The sequence below is a fragment of the Hypanus sabinus genome, chromosome 28 (assembly GCF_030144855.1).
Source record: "Hypanus sabinus isolate sHypSab1 chromosome 28, sHypSab1.hap1, whole genome shotgun sequence".
NCBI classification, from domain to species: Eukaryota; Metazoa; Chordata; class Chondrichthyes; order Myliobatiformes; family Dasyatidae; genus Hypanus; species Hypanus sabinus.
The window spans coordinates 32,888,196-32,911,497 of NC_082733.1; the positions used below are offsets into that span (position 1 = coordinate 32,888,196).

Below are 23,302 nucleotides of genomic sequence, written 5' to 3' on the forward strand. Positions count from 1 at the left end.
ACTACCTCATTACTTTTTTTCCCCTCTTTTTGCATTAATTTAACTTTTTAAACATATATAATTCTTAGTAATTTCATTTTTATTATTATGCATTGCAATATACTGCTACTGAAGACAACAAATTTCACAACATATGCCAATGATACTAACTCTGATTCTGCTACTAATTTTCAGCATGTTTGTGAACAAAGTTATATAGGATTCAACTGTCCTGATGCAAGCTCTTGATTCAAAACATTGGCAATCTCTCTCTCTCCTCGGATGCTACTTGACTCACTGGGTTCCTCCAGTGCTTTGCTCTATTGCTCCAGATTCAAGCATCTGCATTCTCTTAATGAATAGTAACGTGCTGGACCAGCAGACAGACAGGAAGGCAATGGGTAAGTGGGGATTGCATATGTGTAAGAGTAAAGTCGTCCTGCTACAGGTATCAAGTACCTGGTGATGTCAAATTAGGAGTATTGTGTGTTGTTGTGATCTCTTTACCTAAAAAAAAGATAAAATAAAGAAAAAGTTGAATGGGCAGCAAATATTCACCAGACGTGACCCTCAGGTAACTCTTGCAAAATGAAGGAAGAACCAGGCAGGTTAGATGGCATCTATGGGGGAGGTTGACGTTTCAGGCCAAGACCCTTCATCAGGACTGAAAGGGGGGAAGAGGTTGACGTTTCGGGCCAAGACCCTTCATGACTGAAGGGGGGGGGGGAGGTTGACATTTTGGGTACAAGCTGGCAGGTGATAGGTGACACAGGTGAGGAGAGGAAGGTGGGTGGGATCAGCCTGTGTATTTTCCTACCTCAGTCCCTAACAGCTCAATGTGTGCAGCAGCTTCTCCTGAGGCTGTTGTTGTGTCTGGTGCTCCTCATCTTGTAGACCGCAAGTATAGGTGAGGTGACCACCTTGCTGAGCACCTGTCCTTGTTTCACCATGGACTTCTGGGAACTCGGATTGCCAGCCATTTTAATTCTTTTCCCTGTGTGTCTCCAGCCTCCTCCACTGCTAGTGTGATGCTAAACACAAACTACAGCAACAGAACAGTACCTCATATACCACATAGATAGTCTATAACCTGATGGCATGAACGTTTAATCCTCCAGTTTCTGGTAATCTGCTGACTTCCATCCCTTTCTGCTCCCCTCCTGATCTACCCGGTTCCTCCTACATCCATGAAAGCCACCCCCACACTGCCTCTTCCTCCTCCTCCACACAACTCCAACACCCTCCGCCCTTCCCTCATCCTTTATTTGGCTCCATGTTCCGCTTTCTTTCCCCATCAGATTCAATCATCAACGACCCTTTGTCACCCCTCCCTCTGTTGCTGCTTTCACACTTCCCACCTCCGCCTGCCTATCAACCCCGCTCACCTGTATCCACCAATCACCTGCCAGCTCTTGCTCCGCCCCTCTCCCTCACCTCCTTATAGTGGCCCTACCCCCAAGTCTTACAGTCCAGACGAAGCGTCACAACCCACTATGTCGACTATCCATTTCCATCCACCAATGCTGCCTGTTTCGGGGTGGGGTGTGTGTGTGTGTGTGTGTGTGTGTGTGTGTGTGTGTGTGTGTGTGTGTGTGTGTGTGTGTGTGTGTGTGTGTGTGTGTGTGTGTGTGTGTGTGTGTGTGTGTGTGTGTGTGTCCTGTTTGTTAATACCATTCAGTCTGGTCTCCTCCACTGTACAGTCATCATCTCTATCGCCTCCCCATTTCCTTCACAATGTTAAGTACTTCTGTCTGATCTCCTTGCAACCTGCTCCACTCCAGGAACAACCCAACTTCCCATCTGTCCACATACCGAGCTTTCCACCCTAAATTCCTTCATGAAATTTTTAACTATATTTTAACAATGGATCCTTTCACACTTCACCAATGTTGTCCCCTGGAGACATTCAGAATCTCTGAGGAAGGAAAGTTTTATTTCAACATTAAATGTAACTCAGAAGTGAAATTAAAAGTTAAAGTGAAGGTATAAATTTAAATTTTAAAAACAAAACACAAGTAATTGTGGTGATGCTGGAAATCTTGAGTAACACACACTAGGTGCTGGAGGAACTCAGCAGATCAGTCAGCATCCATGGAGGGGAATACGCAGTCAACGTTTTGGGCTGAGACCCTGCTTCAGGACTGCAAAGGGGCCGAAGCCAGGATCCTAGTCCTTTCTGGTCCTGATAGGGGGTTTCAGCCCAAATCGTTGACTGCCTATTCACCTCCACAGATGCTGCCTGACCTGCTGAGTTCCTCCAGAGCTTTGTGTGCATTACACAATGAAATAAAACGTTTACTAAAGCATTTCATTTGAACAACCTCTAGGAACATCCTTTTAAAACATACAATTCAAAAATAGTTTCAACAAGGTGGGTTTAAGGTCAGAAGCAGACTTTAAAAATTTACATAGATTTCAAATTTTAAAAGTCAACCAACAATGTTACTTTTTCCACAGGGGTTAGAACAGAAGTTCTCAACCCCTGAGTCAGAGGGAAATATCTTTGGTTATTACCTTTCATATGTGAAGGATGGAAAATATAAATAATTATTCTAATACAAACTCTACTGAGCCTCATTCCATGGTGGCAAACTAGTTCCTGGATGTGCTGGGACGGCTGATTTGAGCTTGGTTTTCTACTGAGGATATTGCAGTTGGAAGTTTGGGGCCGAAGGCAAGGCAGTCAGACAGTGCTCACAACTCTCCAGAAACGAAATCTGCCCCAGCAATCAGCAGTGAAAAATCAGTGGTGGAATGGGATTGATGGGGTTGCTTGGAGGACCAGTATGGATGCGATGGACAGAATGGCTTCCTTCGGCATTTGAAGGAAAGATGAGATATCTAATTAAACCATCGTCAGCCTATTTCATTTTCTAAAATCATATTGTGCATTGTTCAGAAGTTACTTTAGCAGCACATAAGATCTCACAAGAATATAGTATCCTAAATTAGCAGCTAAAGTACGAAAGTTGGTAGTGTGGACCTGGATAATCCATGCAGGGCGTGGACTTTTGGAGTAGGGACACTATGTTGCAGTTGTGTATGTTATTGGTGATGTCACACTTGGAGTAATGTGTACAGTTTTGCCCACCCTGTTAGAGGAAAAACACTGTGAAGTTTGAGAGGGTGCTGAAGAGATTCACGCAGATGCTCCCAGACTAGAGGGCTGAGGTGCAGGGACTGGCTGGCCCCGATGGATCTTTATTCCCTGGAGTGCGGGAGAATGAGGGGTGACCTCTTGGATTTTGTGATATCGTGAGGGGTACGAATAAAGTGAACGGTCATAGTCCTTTCCCCGGTGAATCCTAAGCTAGAGGGCAGAAATACAAGGTAAGGTGTGGGGGGGGGGGGGGGGGGGAGATTTAAAGCAGCCCTCTTCAGCCTCCAGAATTGACTTTGCAGCAGGGATCGGCCACTGCCCAAACCCACCCATGTGGACACAGCAGAGGAGCCTTTGAGCGTGAGAAGGTGAGAGGGGGAGTGACTACCAGCGAGAGACCCATGTAATAGCTGGGATCTCCTTCCCTTTCCCTGACGCAGCCTTGAGAAGCAGAATTCGATCAGGTTCAGTCCTGTTGTCAACTGGGCCAGCTGCAAAAACAATTGGTTGCTAGGCCCACTGGGGCTTCTGGAGCCCATGAGAGGATCTATATAAATTTACAGCAAATACATTCTTTTGTCAGGACAACCTCATCCCCGCACCTTCAGCAGAGGCAAAGGCAAATTGAGGGAGACAGCACTCGGGGTTTGGAGGGGGAGGAAGAGGCAGGGGATCTGGGGTGGCAGTGGGAGCCCCATCTATGAATGGAGTGTCAGCAAACCACTGAAAGAAAGGCAAAAGCCGTTGAGTAATTGAAAATGTTGCCAGTAGCCGAGGCTGAAGGGATGGAGAGCGTCCAGTCTCTGGTGGAGAGAGAGGTCTGGAGGTATTTCGGCACCAGTAGCCTTTCCGTAGAGTTCACTTGTAAGTTGAAGCAGTTTAGGGTAAGTTCACTGCTCTCACTTGTACCGCAGAGAACACAGAAGTGTTGAACAAAATGTCAATCACAACGCACGATCATCTGAAAAGATAAAAAATGGAAAGATTCTGTTAGTATCATCATCTTCAATTAGAGACACTCTAGTTTTATCTGACTGTTAACTTTTTTCAACTGTCTGGCTTTCCTGCCGTTGTCCCTTGGCATTACATGCTCGACTGTGCCCTCCTGTGGCAAGATAGTGAAATTACAGCAGCTTAAGCCAACTCCAGAAAACGTTGCAGGAAGTGAGAAACTTTTTAGACCCTGACATTCCTTGAGGATGCAGTTTTAATAATAATAACAATCATCATTATCAGATAATCAGTCAGACTGGGCAATCAAAGCTCTCTTGAAGAAATATACTCTTTATTCCTTTCCTTGCCTGACCTGCTGAGTTCCTCTAGCATTTTGTGTGTGTTGTTGAAGGAATCAGAATCCTTTATTATCGCCAAGTATGAGGACACACACAGGGAATTTGATGCCGGTTTCCCTGAGCTCTCTCTGTACAGAATTAAAAGCAAACAAAATGAGTCTAAAATCCTATCCACTATCAATGAACAATGTTCACATTAGTTATATTATAGACTGGGATCTGTGGGCACAGCCTCAGAATAAACAGGTGTCTCTTTAGGTAGAATGAGGAGGGATTTCTTTAGCCAGAGGGTGGTGAATCTGTGGAAGTTGGTACCACAGAGGACTGTGAAGGACATGAGGTGTATGTAGGGCAGAGATTGATAGATTGTTGGGGGGGGGGGTAAGAGAAGGAAGAGAAGAGGGTTGAAAACATTCAACCATGATTGAACGGTGGAGCAGGCTTGCTGAGACCAGTGGCCTGTTTCTCCTCCTATAGCCCAGGGTCTACGTTCACTCTGGGAAGGCTGATTGCCCCGATTCGGGATTTCATTCCACGTGAGCTTTGAAGATAAATTAAAAGCAAAAGCTGGAAGTACACTTCCTCTCCAAGGCACCTAATTAACAAAGTGATTCTCAGCTGAGGAGTCGTGGTGTGAAGCCTCGTGTGGTGTGTGGAGTCACCAACTGATGCTGCACATTAAGACAATTTCCTTCCACGAGGGCATCACACAAAAGGGGCTGGTGGGTCCACACTGCAGTCTCTTGTGTCTGCCTTCCACGAGTGGAAGTATTCCCAGTAAAGGAGGAGCGGATGGAGACCCTACTTCTGTCAGCAAAATGTGAGGGCCGAGTCCCTGTTTATTTATCTATCTTTCTATTTATCTATTTGTTTATCTATTAATCAATCTATCTATCTTATTTGTTCAATTTTACTTTGCACAGTTTGTCTTTTTTCCACATTGCTTGTTTGTCCATCTTTATGTGTAGTTTTACACTGATTTTCTTTATACCTACAGTATTTCTTTATATCTACTGTGAATAATACGTGTATATTACGTAATAATACGTAATACAAATAATAATATTTGTGTAATACGCAAAAATACCCACATGTAGTACATGGCAATATACATGTACTTTGATAATAAACTTATTTTAGAATGTTAGCTTTCTCTCCCATTCTTCTCTCTGTGACAGTCTGGATGGAAATTATCATACCTTGGGTTATACTATTAGCAATTTGGGAGTTTATCAACTATTCCTTGTAGCTTTGAAGGCATAAGACACAACCAGTTTCAACATTAGACAAACGAAGGTATGGATTGGAAATACCCTTTCATTAAAATTTATTTTGGACCCAAGGAATTGACCCGAGGAAATTAGACGATTATGCATGACGTTCCTACAGAATAGTTACAGGGTGAAGGAAATCAATTGGTCCCTTAAAAAACCGGGAACCCTAACAACGAAGGAGAGCCTGTTGCTACCACTTCTCTTCCCTATATTTCCACGGATTCTGGTAGGATCGCCGGGATCCTGAAGATGGTATCCTGAATACCATCCACACACCCATAAGGAAGCTCAAGTCACAGTTTATGTGGCTCAAAGATGACCAGGGACTCAGGTCAGTTGCCACTTACAGGATTCTCTGTGAATGCGGAGCAGTGTATATTGGCCAGATGGGATGCACAGTGGAAATGCACGTCAAGGAGCATGTGAGGTGTATCCTTTTGGTGTTACCCAGAGAAATTGATGGTAGCAGAACACTGCACTTACAATGGCCATAGGATTGACTTTGATGGCACAAAACTACCATGTCACACCAATGGCTTTTGGGACTGCCTGGTGAAGGAAGCCATTGAGATAAAACTGGAGGAAAGGAATTTTAACAAAGACGAACATCTCGCTCCAAGTAAGAACTGGAATTCAATTGTAAACAAGGTGGGAGAGTGGCAACCTGATTGGATGAGAACTAACCAGTCAGGAGGGATGGAAGACAGGGGTAGACATGCCCAGACATCATCCCTGAAGGAGACTGCAGAAACATTGGTTATAATCCGATACCTGTAGCTGGCTGGAAGCCTGAAAACTTTATTCATTACCCTTTCATTGAATATTTTGAAACTTTTTCTTAACAGATTTCCAATAATTACTTCCAATTGTGAAGCTACATATTGAGGATTTTTATTTTCTGGGTTATGGACCAATCCATATTGTAACCACGACATTACCACACGAGAAGAAAGACCTGTGCAGATACACTTTACACAAAAGGTACAAATCACCTGCTTCCATTATTGGCTGTCTCCATTAGAATTTGCTTTTAAGGCTGGGGTGTTCGTGGATTGAACGCTGAGGAGAGCTTCATCTTCTGGCACCTGTGGATTCAAGGGGAATACTCAGATATAATTGTTTTCAACCACTTAACCCTCATGTATAGTAAATAGGACAGTGCGGGATAGGATACAGGCCCTTCAGCCTACAATGTTGTGCCAACCTACTCCAAGGTCAATCTAACCCTTCCCTCCCACATAGACATCCATTTTTCTATCATCCATGTGCCTATCAAGAGTCTCATAAGTGTCCCTAATTTATCTGCCTCTGCCATCCCCGGCATATGCTTCCCACACACCTACCACTCTGTGTAAAAAAAACTGACCTCTGACATCCCCCTTAAACTTTCCTCCAATCACCATAACATTACGCCTTCTCGTATTAGCCATTAACACCCTGGGACAACACCCTGCTGCCCACTCTATCGATACCTCTGATCATACTATAGACACCTATCAACTGCCTTTCATCCTCCTTCTCCAAATTGAAAGCCCTAGCTTGCTCAACTGTTCCTTATAAGACACGGTCTGTAACTCAGGCAGGATCCTGGTAAACCTCCTCTGCACTTTCCTATAATGAGGAGGCCAGAACTGAACACGATACTCCAAGTGTGGTCCAATCAGGGTTTTATAGAGCTGCAACGTTACTTTGCATTTCTTGGACTCAGTCTCGAGACTAATGAAGGACAACACACCATACGCATTCTTGACCACCCTATCAACATGGTGCGGCAATTTTGAGGGATCTATGGAGGCAAAATCCCTCTGTTCCTCCACAATGGTAAGAATCCCGCCACTAACCTAGTACCCTGCCTTCAAGTTTGACATTCCAAAGTATATCACTTCACCTTTCTCCGGATTGAACTCCATCTGCCACTTCTCAGCCCAGCTCTGCTATGTATCATTAACCCGTTGTACTACAACAAGATTCTACGCTATCCACAACACCGCCAATATCAGACTCCTAGAATTGTAGAAGGAGAAGGGAGAAATGTCTATGGGCATGGGACAGGAAACATTTATTGACCTGAATGATCTTCTGTAGTTGAAGAGTGTCTCACATTGTTGAACAGGAATTATTCCCAGTGATACAAATTCTCTTCAAAATCAGAGAGTCTACAACCAGAACAATCTTAGAATTTACATAACCTTTGATTATCAATTCCAACTATCAAAGCCAGAGCTAGTGTATTGATTATGTGAATGATGTGTTGGGTGTCTTGGATTTAAGTATTAAATACCAGGGTATCCCTAAATACACTCAGTGGCCATTTTATTAGGTACACCAGTACACCTGCTCATTAAAGCAAATATCTAATCAGCCAATCACGTGGCAGCAGCTCAACGCGTAAAAGCATGCAGACATGGTCAAGAGGTTCTGTTGTTGTTCAGACTAAACATCAGAATGAGGAAGAAATGTGATCTAAGTGACTTTGATCATGGAATGATTGTTGGTGCCAGGAGGGTAGTTTGAGTCTCTCAGGATCTCCTGGGATTTTCATGCACAACAGTCTCTAGAGTTTACAGAAAAGGGTGTGTAAAACAAAAAAAAACATCCAGAGTGTGGCATCTCTGTGGGTGAAAATGCCTTGTTAATGAGGGAGGTCAGAGGTGAGTGGCTAGGCTGGTTCAAGGTGACAGCAACTATGCATTACAAGTGGCGTGCAGATGAGCATCTCTGAATCCATATCACATTGAACCTTGACGTGGATACAACAGCAGAACAGCAAGAAAGTGCACCCAGTGGCCACTTTATTAGGTACAGTTGCTGCCTAATAAAGTGGCCTCTAAGTGTATATTCAAAAGTAAAAATTCCAGTGGCTTCTGAATGGGTTCGTTTTTAGCCTGTCTTATTGGAACAAAAATATTGAAGTGACCTATCGACAGCACGAAAAGCACACTACTCCTGTAATCTGCTCCCTCATGAGCCACTCATACACTTACCTCCCAGTAAACTTCATCGTCAAAGCAGTTTTCATCTGACGGGTCTCCCCAGAGGGGCAATTTCAGAATAAAACCTTTGAAAAGAAACAGGACTGATTAAAGTTCAAAGTTCAATTTATTATGAAGGTACGTGTATGTCACCACATACAAGCCATGAGATTCTGTTTCTTGTGGGCATACGCAGCCAATCTAAGAAACACAATAGAGTCAAAGACTGCACAAAGCCAATGTGCAAAGGACAACAAATAGTACAAATACAAAAAGAAAAAAATTAATAATGATAAATAAATAAGCAGCAAATATCAGGAACATGAGATGAAAGTCGATGCATTTTCAATTGTAATTCAGGATGCTATGACCATGTAGGGGCAAATTATTCACATAGGAAGTATAAGGACCAAGCTGCGACTTGCTGAATATCAACAGCTTTTTGATTTTCACAAGATTAGTCTGGGTGAAGTTAGCAGGAAAATCCCAGCAGAAGAAACTACTGGAACCAGTGCATGGATTGTGTGCTAAGTTCTTAAATATTAAATGCATGTAAAGTAAACTCGATATGTATATATTCCAGTACTCTGGAAAGGCTTTCAAGTACTTGCTTTTCCACATTTTGAAGCAGCTTCTCAATCAGAAGGTATTTTAAATTACAATTTTTCAACAGGCCATTCAAAATATAGCAACACTGAACAAATTTGCACTCAGGATTTTTGAGGTGTAATAACAAAGCCATACCACCAGGTGGCAACAACAGCACAGTGTATTTAATCTGAGCACCGCCTCAGTAAATCAGGGGTATTTTCTTAAAGGTGTAACATCCTTAAGAAGAAAAGCCTTTTCCCTGTTCTTGTTTAGGCCACGGAAAATTTCACTATTATTGTCAAGAATGAAAAATTGATCAAGGTATTGGGGGGGCCGGGTAGAGTGAAAATGTCTGAACAGTGTTTGGTGGGGGTGTTGAACTCATTACCTGAAAGAATAAGGAGGCAGGAAGTCTCCTTGTTTTAGAGTAGGGGTTCCCAAACTTTTTGACACAATGCCATGGACTAAAACCATTAAGCAAGGGATGATGGACCCCAGGTTCAGAGAGGGCTCGGTTGACCACCTACACTCCTGTAATCTACAGAGCCACAGATCAAGAGCTGTGAAGTGAACTTGGGTTGCTGGCTTCACAATGTGTCCTGAGGGAGGGTCTCGGCCCAAAACATTGACCGTTTATTCATTTCCATAGATGCTGCCTGACCTGCTGAGTTCCTCCAGTATTTTTGCGTGTGTTGCTCTGGATTTCCAGAATCTATTGTGCTTATGATGTCTTCAGCTTCTGGTGATGTAATGAGCAGTATGCTTTCTAGTATGATGTTGAGTTACACCACACAGAAACAGGCCCTTCTGCCCATCTACATCCATGCCAAGCACTGAGCACCCATTTACACTTGTATTATACTAAATTAAGTTAGAACAAAGTGATCAGAGGTGAAGGATAAAATATTTAAAGGGAACCTGAGGGGGAACATTTCACTCCGAGGGTGGTGTGAGTGTGGATCAATTTGACAGTGGAAGTGGCGGATGCAGGTTTGACTGCAATATTAAAGAGAAACTTGGATAAGTAAACGGATGGGAGGGGTATGCAGGGGTTTGTGGGTTGATGTAACTGGGGAGATTAACAGCTCGGCATGGACTGGACTGGCCAAACGGCCTGTCTCTGTGCTGTAGTGCTCATGACTCTATGAGAGGGGCGGGGGGCAGTGTTAAACAATAAACAAACATAAAATTTCTCGTTAAACAGATGTCGCATTCCTGACCAGCCATTCGAGGCCAAGGCTGCATAAGGACAGGCTGGAGGCTGTGTATAGGAAACAGGAGAGACCCTCCTACTCACCGACAATGATTCCGCCCGTCAGGCTGATGGCCAGAGTGACGCAGAAGGCCGCAGCCTGAAACCCCCCTTGGACAGTTGGGATCCTCCCTTCGAACCTACCCTCGAAGGCGAAAGCAGCGATCAGCCTGAGAGGAAAAAGAACACCATCGCTGAGTATTGTGGGCAATGAGTACAACCTGTTCACCGGCTGTGTGTTCTTCAGGTCACCTCCCTGAAGTCATAGAGCACAAAAGCAGGCCCTTCAGCCCACTGAGCCCATGCTACATCAAGTGTATGCAATGTATGAATTGGTAAATATTTGCAATGTATGCAAATCCTACACAAATCCTATTTTTCATTCTCATCGACACTCCCATGATTCTTCCTCTCACCTGTACCCCATAGGCAATTTGCAGTGGGTAATGAACCTACTGACCTATTAGAATTGGTTTACACTCAGCAGCCACACTTGATTAGGTAAACCTGTACACCTGCTCATTCATGTAACTATCTCATCAGCCAATCAAGTGGCAGCAACTCAATGCACAAAAGCATGCAGACCTGGTCAAAAGGTTCAGTTGTCGTTCAGACCAAACACCAGAGAGGAGAAGAAATGTGATCTGAGTGGCTTTGACCATGGAGTGATTGCTGGTGTCTGATGGGGTGGTTTGAGTATCTCCGAAACTGATCTCCTGGGATTTTCACGCACAAGTCTCTGGGGCTTACAGTGAATGGCGTATAAGTGAAAAAAACATCCAGTGAGAGGTAGATCTGTGGGCAAAAACAACTTTTGAGTGAGGGAGGTCAGAGGAGAAAGGCCAGACTGGTTCAAGCTGACAGGAAGGTGACAGTAACTCAAATAAACACATATTACAACAGTGGTGTGCAGAAGAGCATCTCTAGATACAGAGCATGTCAAACCTTGAAGTGAATGGTCTGCAACAGCAGATGACCATGAACGTACACTCAATGGCCACTTTATGGGTACAGGAGGAACCTAACAGTGTGGCCAGTGAGTGTTTTATTGTCACGTGTACAGGTTGTACAGAAGATACAAAGACCTGAAGTCGGGTACGGTAACTTTAGTATTTTCTGTAACTGTCACACTATATTCTGCATTCTGTCATTTCCCCTGCACAACCTCAACGTGCTGATGTGCTGAAATGGTCTGTATGAAACACAAAGTACTTCACTCTAGCTCGGCACGTGTAGCAATAATGAAGCAATTTAGCATATTACAGTGAAAATCCTTTAATTTTGCACCCAGACACATTGTGATGACTTTGGGTTTGCTGACCTCGAAGTTCTAAACTCAGATGAAGATGTTAAACCTTATTGCATCTAAAGAGCCACAAGTACTCTCACAGATTGTACTGTAACTATGCAATCTTCAAAGACTGGTTCACTTCCCTGTTTATTCTCCATTCTTCTAGTGTCTAGTGCTGCCAAAACCCACCTTTCAAGTGGTGAGTCCCAAGCCTACCAAGTTAAAGACACTTCCAGCTAACAAAGTAATTTAAAACACAGTTCAATTATTTTCAGTGATACACATTTAAATCTAAACTATGTTCTAAAAATACTACTAAAACTCCTAGAGGAGCTCTACCTTAAAAAAAATTTCCAAGAAACAAGCCATTTTTAAAACACAGAGGATTTCCAAAACACATGTACAATTCCTATACTAAAAGGTCTTACCAATAATGCAGATGAACGAATGAATCGTTTGCCGCAGAAACCAAAACCAGAGGAATGGATTCCAGTCACCTCGTCTTTCTATCATTCTTCTCGATGTTCTTCAACCACTCTTAATTAGCCTGAACTACTCTCTACATTCATAATCTTTTTCTACCACTTGGATGACTTGACACGTATGTGATATTTCCTCTTATGCCCTTTTAACACAAATGGTCCCAAATCATTTTGGAGACATAGACCTCAGCATAATGTTCACAGTTCACAACTAATACTGTCAAGCTGACTTTCTTGCGTACATAAACCTTCCAACTTCAAACACATCCGTTTTCTGATAGGCTAAATGGTACTATCCATTTGGTTCTGCAAGCTTCCTCGAACTAAGCAACTTAAGAGTCAGCTTGACTGTTTAAAACAAGCCAAATTAAACAACTCCTTGTCTAATACTGCATCTCAAGCAGCAGCAAACCAGGAGTAGTGAGCTAAATCCTACTTCTCACCGACAATGTGTCTTCTATCTACAGAGCTTGCTTGCAGAACTGAAATATATGATGGCAGTGGAGTTGGGGGGTGCAGGGGTGGGGGAAGAAGCTGTTCCCAGAACATTGAGTTTGGGTCTTCAGGGTCCTGTACGTCGTGATACTGGTAGCAATGAGAAGAGGGCACATCCAGGGCAAGTGAGGGGCAATGACGGATGGAGTCGACAACTACAGAACATAGATTTAACAGGTAGAAGCAGCATTGGAGATAGCAGATTGTTCACAGCAGCAGATCAGATGCAGAAATTACTGACTATTCCCTTGTTAGGGAGAATAATTGCTTACACCACCTTGACCAATCGCCTCAGCAGAAGCTAGGGAGGACACTATGTTAGGAATGCTTCCTTTTCACAGTGGGTATGGTGAGTCACCTAGAAGCTTTGTTTGATGTAACGGACAAAGATGGATCACTCTGTTGTGATAAATCTGGCTGGGTCTGTGGACTAGATCAGTGAGGGGAACTCAGTCTTCAGTCTATGACTGTGGCTGCACAGTACTGTAGTGTTTTTACGTATTGCACTGTACTGCTGTCGCAAAAAAATCATGACATATCTGAGTGATGACAGCCCTGATTCTGATTTGGGTCTCCATTGCGGACTGGGAGTGGGAAGGGGGCAGGGAGAGGCGAGAGAGAGGGGGGGAGAGAGGAGGGGACAGAGAGGAAGGAGAGGGAGGGAGGAGAGAGAGGGAAGGGGAAGAGGTGGGGAGAGAAAGGGGGGAAGGAGAGGAAGGAGGGGGAGCGAGAGGGTGGAGAAAGTGGGGAGAGAGGGGGAGGGGAAGAGGAGGGAGAGTGGGTGGAAGGGGAGAGGGAGAAGGACAGAAAGGGTGAGTGAGGGTGAACAGAAGAGGGAGGGAGAGAGAGGGAAAGAAATTGGTAAATTCTTTTTGCTATTGTCATGTTGTCATGTGTACTGGGTACAGTGAAAGACTTCGTTTATCATCTCATCCACACAGATCAGTTCACCATATGCACACACTGGGGCAGTACAAGGGAAAAATAATATCAGTATACAGACAACACACACAAATGCTGGTGGAACTCAACAGGTCAGGCGGCATCTATAGGAAGAAGTACAGTCAACTTTTCGGGTCGAGACTGGTCGTCAGGACTGACGAAGGGTCTCCGCCCAAAACATCGACCATACTTCTCCCTATAGATGCCGTCTGACCTGCTGCATTCCACCAGCATTTGTGTGTGTTGCTTGAATTTCCAGCTTCTGCAGATTTCCTCATGTCTGCATCAGTGCCCAGGATAGTTTTACAGCTACACGGAATGTGCCGCGCAGGCAGACAACCAGAGTGTAAGCCATCATGAGGTAGAGTGTGAGGTCAAGAATCCACTTTGACAGACTAGGGGACCATTCAGAAGTTGTACAGCAGCAGGACTGAAGCTATCCTTGAGGAAGAAATGGAAAACGAGTGTAACACACAGGACAGTTGCCCTGCTTCACTATACCCTTCCTTGGTGTAGACTTCCTCGGTCGCAGCAGCCGCAGTGATTGCCCCCACAATGGCTCCGATCAACCCGGGGATCGCATGCAGGTTATGGACGCCACAGGTGTCTTGGATAAGGAGGTACCTCTCCATGAATGGCTTGAAACAGAAATCAGACCGTAACATCAATAATAGCGTTTATTTAGCAAATGCCAATGATCATGCAGTTCAGTCCCTGGGGTGTGCTTGAGGTCTAGCTATACCCGAAGTCTGTGCAGATACACAAAAGCCCCAAGTCAATCAGTGGTCCAGCCGGCCGCAGATCATTGAGCCCAACTCCAGGCTGGTTCAGAGCTCAGCCAAACCCCACTCAGTTTTTCTTTCGGCATGGAGACCTCACATGTCCTCTCACCTGCTCTGCGAGTGTCAGGACTGGAGTGTCAGCTGCCCCTCTAGGAGAACTGAGGGCATCGAGCTCATCCCCATTGAGTGTACCACCTCTTTGAATGAGTCTCCCAATTAGTCCTCGTGCCACTTGTTCAAAGCTTTGTCCGTAAAGTACATTGGCCCAAGGTATACATGTTGATCAGAAGGCATCACGTGGAAGAGAAACCCAGAAAACACACACACACACACACACACACACACACGCACACACACACACACACACACACACACACACACACACACGCACACACACACACACACACACACACACACACACACGCACACACACACGCACGCACACACGCACACACACACGCACACACACACGCACACACACACACACACACACACACACACACACACACACACACACCAGCATCTATGCATAGTATGCATAGAACCGAAGAGCGTGCACGGCTGTTTGTTTCGAGCTCACCGAGAGGTAGATGAATCCCAGTGTTGATATGACTCCGGTCAGGGAACCGACTATCAGCGCTCCGTAGACGCTGAGCATCATCTCAGCGGCTGTGCCCAGCGCCACGCCCCCAGCCAGCGTGGCGTTCTGAACGTGAACCTGGCAACGGAGGCAAGAACATCACCCATCTGGAGGCAGTAACTTCCCCATTCCCCCCTCTCCCTACTGTCCAACTCAAGATGGCTCCTGGGTCAGTCTGGATAGTGAATGCTGGCCATCTCCCTGTCTGGAGAAGCAAGATCTAACCTTCTCGGCACAACTGCAGTTCAACCTGACTACTTGGCGAGGCATCGGTGTAGAGATCAACCCTGACATCCCCAACTGTGCATTCTTGGATAAAAGATTGTGATTAGAAGCAAGTTTCCTGGGCCAGATCTGTTTTCCTAAGTAAAGATGGTGGAACCATTCAAAATTTGTTTTACCCTGAGAAAATGTGTGACCTTTTTTCTTTATTTCAGCTTTTACCAGCTTGGAGAACCCCAGAAGGGTCCAAGTTAAATGAGAATTCAAACTCCTTCCATTCTTTTCCATTGTTCTAACCGCAAATCCAAAATCAAACCACCCTCTTCTCTAGCAGTGTGATGATTGGTGAAGAAGGTCACCATTCATATACTGACCTTTATTTGGACTGTATCTCCACACACAATGGTTAATCAAAGACCCACCAGACCTGTACATTCTCCCCCTGATATAAAATCCTGACAGCATGTACCAGCAGGCTCATGAACAGCTTCTACCACTGTAATAAGATTCCTTGCAAATTGTTCCCTGGCACATTACGAAGGACTATTGACCTCACAAATATCCTACAAAGGGCAGTGGGTTCGGCCCAGTACATCACAAGTAAAACCCTCCCAAACATTGAGCACATCTACATGAAACATTGCCGCAGAAAAGCAGCATCCCTCATCAAAGATCCTCGCCACCCAGGCCATGCTCTTTTCTCACTGCTGCCAACAGACAGAAGGTACAGGAGCCTCAGGACTCGTACCACCAGGTTCAAGAACGATTACTGCTATTCAACCATCAAGCTCTTGAACAAAAAGGGATAACGGCACGCATCTATTGAGATGTTCCTGCAACTGATGGTCTCACTTTAAAGACTCTTTATCTTGTTTTTCCATGTAATTGTTATTTATTGCTATTTATTTATATTTGCATTTGCGCAGCTTTTTGTTCATTGATCCTGCTTACAGTTACTATTCTATAGATTTGCTGAGTATGCCTGCAAGAAAAAGAATCTCAAGATTGTACGTCCTCTGATAATAAATTTTACTTTGAACACAATCTATCTTGTTATGATTTTGCACTTTATCATTTCCCTGCACTGCACTTTCTCTGTAACTGTACTTTATTATGAATTCTGTTATTGTTTTACCTTGCTCCACCCCAATGCACTTTAGGAACAATATGCAAGACAAGCTTTCTCCGTTTCTTGGTACATGTGACAATAATAAATTAATAATAATGGTAATTATGACTTTGATGATCAGAGAATAAGGGGGCTAGGGCTTTACTGTTTGGAGAGGAGGATGAGAGGAGACATGATAGAGGTGTACAAGATAATAAGAGGAATAGACAGAGTGGACAGCCAGCGCCTCTTCCCCAGGGCACCACTGCTCGATAAAAGAGGACATGGCTTTAAGGTAAAGGGTGGACAGTTCAAGGGAGATATTATAGAAAGATTTTTGACTCAGAGAGTGGTTGGTGCGTAGAATGCACTGCCTGAGTCAGTGGTGGAGGCAGATACACTAGTGAAGTTTAAGAGACTACTAGACAAGTATATGGAGGATTTTAAGGTGGGGGGGATGTATGAGAGGCAGGGTTTAAGGGTCGGCACAACATTGTGGGCCGAAAGGCCTGTAATGTGCTGTACTATTCTATGTTCTATAATCAAAAAAAATAATACAGATATCAAGCACACCAAGGGGTTGTATTTTCTCTGAGGACATTTCGTCCCAGCGTAAAGCATGAGGAAGTGATTAGTTTGACAGGCTACTCCCGCTGGGGAGATAGGAACAAGGGCTGCAGTCCAAAGGTTAGAACCAGGCCTTTGCATAGAGGAAACTGGAAACGTTTCTACAATCAGAGACCAGCAGACATGTGAAATTCTCTTTCACACATGAAAACTGCTGCCCTAAGGAGCTGGTGATTTTAATTCAGAGATGGTTAGGTTTTTGGTTGAAGTGATGTGAATAAGAGGATCGATCTGACACGATTGCATTGATAGTTTTCTTTTACTACCTTGTTCCAGCCTTCCACAGGCTCATGTTAATGGAGCAATGAAGTTCCATTAACCTAACCCCGAGTCCGAAAATGAGCCCTGTGTTCCAGAGGGCTAATCTTGAGACTCGGAACAAGCAGGAATTAGTTCAGGCCTTCAATTCAAAATGATCACTACACCGTCCCGAATGTATCCATCCTCCTACACACTCAGATCACCCTGAATGTGCTCTGGTTAAAACACTAATTTCACATTAGTTCCCCTAAAGTAGGCAAAATGATTCTAGTTGGGGAACATGGTAGCATAGTGGTTAAAACAACCATGGACATGGTCTCTCTCTTGTTCTCTCTCTGGCTATCCATCCCATAGGGTGATGATGGTTCCTTTCAGTCAGTTGGTGGGGTGTGTGCTTCCGGCAGTGGCTGTACAGGCCGATCCTTGACGGGCACTAACATCATCCGTCAGTTCCCTGAAGGCATGGAAGGCCGCATCAACTTGTGTGCTGAGTTGTCAGACCCATTTCCATCAGCAACTCTGTTTGGACATGGTAACATTGTGGTTAGCATCACCACTTTACATGGTAATGTAATGGTCAGCGCAGTTTACAGCAGCATCTATAAGATCAGCATTTGATTTCTGTTACTGCCTATAGGGAGTTAAGTTAATTCTCCCTGGGACAATCTGGGTTTCCTCCGCGTGTCCGGTATCCACCCCTTTTCCAAAGACATATGTGATAGGGTTGGTAAACCCTAGGGAAGCACGGTGGCACTTGCCGGCTGCCCCCAGCACAATCCTCGCATTGCATTGGCCGTAGACGGAAAACGGCGCACTTCACTGTATGTTGTGACAAATAAAGCTAATCCCTTCATCCCTCTTCGCTTTGGAATGAAGTCCAGCTTCCTATGGGCTAAAGGCCTAGATCTAAATCAGCATTGGTTTCAGTCCTCGTCCCGTTATGTTACAGCTGTTAGTGACCTGCCCCTGGGGAAACCCTGGTCCAGTGTATTAAACCCCAGACCACCTACCATATCGATCTTTCCTTTCTTCTCCAAGATGCTGGAGATGGCGATGGTGGTGAGCACGCAGGCAGCCAGTGAGGCGTACGTGTTGATGGCTGCGCGGTGCTGGCCGTCGCCGTGGTTAGAAATCGCAGAGTTGAAGCTGGGCCAAAACATCCAGAGGTACAGGGTGCCTGAGGAAAGAGAGAAAACAACCCCCTGTAACTGAGTCTTTCACACCTGATGGAAGCTTAAAGCTAGAGGAGAAGCACAGACAGAGCAGATAGAAACATTTTCCCAAGGTAGACTTGCAAAGTGCTGGAGCGGGAGGTTTAAAGGGGACATGAGGGGTGTACTCTTTTACACTGGCAGACCTTTGTCTGGCAGGGTCTGCCAGAGGCAGTGGTGGAAGCAGATATGACAGGGGTGTTTAAAGGTCTTTTAACTGGACAGCCGAACAGAGAAAATGGAGGAATCAAATGCAGGCAGAAGAGAGGGTATTTAATTTGGAATTATGTTCAACACAGACATGATGGGGCGAAGGGCCTGTTTCTGTGCTGTACTCTACTACACTCAGCAACCACTTTATTAGGTTGTAGAGGTACCTGTGGCTACAGGAGTGGAAGCCAATATGGTGGCATTTTTACCACAGAACTGCTGCTCACTGGATGCTTTTTATTTATTGCACCATTCTCTGTAAACTTCAGAGACTTTAGAAACTTTAGGGAAAATCCCAGGAGATCAGCAGTTTCTGAGATACTCAAGTCACCCCATCTGGCACCAACAATCAATCCACACTCAAAGTCACTTAGATCACGTTTCTTTCCCATTCTATTGTTTGGTCTGAATAACAACTGAACCTCTTGGATAATGTCTGCATACTTTAATGCATTGTGTCGCTGCCACATGATTGGCTGATTAGACATTTGCATTAACGAGCAGGTGTACAGGTATACCTAATAAAGAGGCCACTAAGTGTATGTTCTTTTACCAAACCTGGCCACAGCATGCTCAGTGGTAAAATCTGCTGCTTCCTCCACCCACCTCTGCTTCAAACTCTTTCCAAAACCCAATTTAATTTCTTTTCCACTACTGCACTTTTGCCGAATCTGCTGAAAGCCCTCGGGCTGATGCACGCAACAGTCAGTACAGTTACACACCAAAAGTGCTCCTGAAACAGACTACAGGGAGTTAGGAAAGAAACTCGAGAAGCAGGACCACAAGAGTAGTAATCTCAGGATTACTTCCTGTGTCACGTGGCAGTGAGAATAGACATACTGTGAGGTGGAGGATAAATGCGTGGCTGAGGGATTGGAGCAGGGGGCAGGGATTCAGATTTCTGGATCATTAGGACCTCTGTTGGGGCAGGTGTGACCTGTAAAATAAGGATGGGATGCACTTGAATCCCAGGGGGACCAATATCCTGGCAGGGAGGTTTGCTCAAGCTATTGGGGAGAGTTTAAACTAGAATCGTTGGGGGATGGGAACCAAACTGAAGAGACGGAGGAAGGGGCTGATTGCTCACAAGTAGAGAAAGTTTGTGGGCAGTGTGAGAGGGAAGATAGGTAGGTGATAGAGAAGGGACGCACTCAGACTGATGGTTTGAGATGTGTCTATTTTAACATAAGAAGTATCATGAACAAAGCGGATAAGTTTAGAGCGTGGATCAGTACTCAAAGCTATGATGTTGTGGCCATTACAGAGATTTTGTTGGCGCAGGGGCAGGAATGATAACTTCGAGTGCCAGGCTTTAGATGTTTCAGAAAGGACAGGAAGGGAGGCAAAAGAGGTGAGGGCATGGCACTGCTAATCAGAGATAGTGTCACGGCTGCAAAAAATGAGGAGGTCATGGAAAGGTTGTCTACGGAGTCTCTGTGGGTGTAAGTTAGAAACAGGACAGGGTCAATAACTCTACTGGGTGCTTTTTATAGACCATCCAATAGTAACAGGGACATCAAGAATCGGAAAAGGAGACAGATTCTGGAATGGTGTAATAATAACTGGGTTGGTGTGATGGGAGATTTTAATTTCCCCAATATTGATTGGCATCTCCCTAGAGCAAGGGGTTTAGATGGGGTGGAGTTTGCTACGGGTGTTCAGGAAGGTTTCCTGACACAATATGTAGATAAGCCTACAAGAGGAGAGGCTGTACTTGATCTGGTATTGGGTAATGAACCTGGTCAGGTGTCAGGTCTCTCAGTGGAAGAGTATTTTGGAGATAGTGATCACAATCCTATCTCCTTTACTATAGCATTGGAGAGGGATTGGAGCAGACGAGTTAGGAAAACGTTTAATTGGAGTAAGGGGAAATATGAAGCTCTCAGGCAGGAAAATGGAAGCATGAATTGAGAGGCAGATGTTCTCAGGGAAATATAAGGCAGAAATGTGGCAAATGTTCAGGGGATATTTGCATGGCGTTCTGCATAGGTATGCTCTAATGAGACAAGGAAAGGATGGTAGGGTACAAGAACCACGGTTTACAAAAGCTATAGAAAATCTAGTCAAGAAGAAAAGAAAAGCTTACGAAAGGTTAACAAAAACCTAGGTAATGATAGAGATCTAGAAAACTCTAAGGTGAGCAGGAAGGAGTTTAAGAATGAAATTAGGAGAGCCAGAAGAGGGCACAAGAAGGCCTTGGTGGACAGGATTATGGAAAACCCCAAGAATGTGAAGAGCAAGAGGATAAGACATGAGAGAATAGGACCAATCAAGTGTGACAATGGAAAACAGTGTATGGAACCGGAAGAGGTAGCGGAGGTACCTAATGAATACTTTGCTTCAGTGTTCACTACGGAAAAGGACCTTGGGGATTGTAGGAATGACTTACAGCAGACTGAAAAGCTTGAGCACATAGATATTAAGAAAGAGAATGTGCTGGAGATTTTGGAAAGCATCAAGTTGGTTACGTCACTGGTACTGGATGAGATTCACCCCAGGCTACTGTAGGAGGAGAGGGAGGAGATTGCTGAGCCTCTGGCAATGATTTTTGCATTATCAATGGGGAGAGGAGAGGTTCCGGAGGATTGAGGGCTGCAGATGTTGTACCCTTCTTCAAGAAAGGGAGCAGAGTTAGCCCAGGAAATTATAGACCGGTGAGTCTTACTTCATTGGTAGGTAAGCTGATGGAGAAGATCCTGAGAGGCAGGTTTTATAAACATTTGAAGGGCATAATACGATTAGGAATAGTCAGCATGGCTTTGTCAAGGGCAGGTCTTTTAAAAGACTCTTGGATAGATACATGGAGCTGAGAAAATAGAGGGCTATGGGTAACCCTAGGGAATTTCTGAAGTAAGTACATGTTCGGCACAGCATTGTGGGCCGAAGGGCCTGTATTGTGCTGTAGGTTTTCTATGTTTCTAAAAGTGCTGGAGGAACTCAGCAGTTCAGAAGGGGAACTATCAGTCAGTGTTTTGGCCCGAGACCCAAGAGCCACTGCCTTGCATTGGCATAGGTAGGGGTACAATCCAGACTTTGGTACTGTCTGTGTGGAGTTTGCACTTACTTCCTGTGAGTGCATGGGATTTCCCTGGGTGCTTGGTTTTCCAAAGAGCTGCATTTATTATGTATAGTAAGGCTGGTCAGAGGTGTCTGGTAGTGACTGGGCATGTTGATTTAGTTGACAAGTTTAGCAATGATGCAGTTGCACAAGTAAAGACAGTGTGATCTTCTTCCTTTGCAATAAAATGTACTGTCAACACCTTGTGCAGAGCGACTGCTGAACTAACAGGAAGCAGCAGCTAGATATTAGACTCCCTCAATTAGAAAAGATGCGCCATATGTATCCTGATGTCATTGTGCTTGAGGAAGAACGATTGCATTGCTGAGCTCACTAACAGAATGTATTGCTGTGATTTTGTATGTCAGAAACATTCTACGTCATTCTCTTGATGCATCAGGTAGGCTGAGCTCTGTATAAGCCTCCTTGCTGTAATGGAGGGGATGCTAGTGGTGACTTTTCGTTCAGCATGGCATCTAAAACTTTGACAAACTTCTATAGATGTGTATTGGAGTATATTGCCTGGTTGTATCATAGTCCAGAATGGAAACATGAATGCCCTTGAGCCACAACAAGCAGTGGATATGGCCCAGTCCATCACAAGTTAGGCTCTCCCAAGCATTGAGCACATCTACATGAAACGCTCTCACTGTAAAGCAGCATCCATCCTCGAAGCCCCTCACTACCCAGGACAAGCTCTCTTCTCACTTCTGCCATCAGGAAGGAGGTACAGGAACCTCAGGACTCACACCACCAGGTTCAGGGACAGTTATTACCCCTCAACCATCAGGCTCTTGAAACAAAGATAACTTCCCTTGGCCCATCATTGAAGTGTTCCCACAACCCATGGCCTTACTTTTTTTAAATAATTTTTTTATTGAATTTTCAAATAGTTACAAAAGGAAAAAAAAATTACCAACCCTTTCCCCCCTTAACCCCTCCCCCCTAACATATCCCTGTAGAAAAAGAAAAAAAGTGAAAAAAAGAGAGAAGAAAAAAGAAAGAAAGAAAGAAAGAGTGCCTGGATATCGGAAGATCCCCACATGCTCCACGGAGTTCGTAATAGCTTTAGTATATATATTTATTTATTTCCCCAAATAACCAATAATTTTATCTTCAAAGCACCTATATATTTAATCCTATCTTTTGTAAATAAGGGAGCCAAATTTTCAGAAATATTTCATATTTATCTCTTAAATTATAAGTAATTTTTTCAAGTGGAATAAATATCAGAAAGAATTCATAAAAATTGCATTGGCAGTAGCCAAAAAGGCTATTGCAGTTACTTGGAAATCGGATTCATACTTAAGTATAGATCGTTGGAAGAATGAAATTTCCCCTCCAGCCCTCTACATTTCCTACCCACCTGGCTTCACCTATCACCCTCTAGCTATCCTCCTTCCCCTCCCCTACCTTTTCACCTGGTGCCTTCCCCCTTCCCTTCCGGTCCTGAAGAAGGTTCTCGGCCCGAAACACCGTTTATTCTTTTCCATGGATGCTGCCTGACCTGTTG

At 44.4% G+C, this 23,302-nt stretch overlaps 1 protein-coding gene across 2 annotated transcripts in view; it reads right to left on the reverse strand.

The window, feature by feature from the left end:
- Positions 1–1,522: 1,522 nt before the first annotated feature.
- Positions 1,523–23,302, reverse strand: part of rhcgb (Rh family, C glycoprotein b) — an 86,696-nt gene continuing 64,916 nt past the window's right edge. For both annotated transcript variants that reach the window (XM_059952896.1, XM_059952895.1), the window contains exons 5-11: positions 18,321–18,487; positions 15,033–15,170; positions 14,172–14,308; positions 10,506–10,630; positions 8,630–8,703; positions 6,638–6,730; positions 1,523–4,040 (exon numbers count right to left, since the gene is read on the reverse strand). In XM_059952896.1, coding sequence (XP_059808879.1) covers positions 6,647–6,730; positions 8,630–8,703; positions 10,506–10,630; positions 14,172–14,308; positions 15,033–15,170; positions 18,321–18,487 — 725 coding nt within the window. In that variant the 3' untranslated portion in view covers positions 1,523–4,040; positions 6,638–6,646. The remainder of the gene's footprint in view (positions 4,041–6,637; positions 6,731–8,629; positions 8,704–10,505; positions 10,631–14,171; positions 14,309–15,032; positions 15,171–18,320; positions 18,488–23,302) is intronic.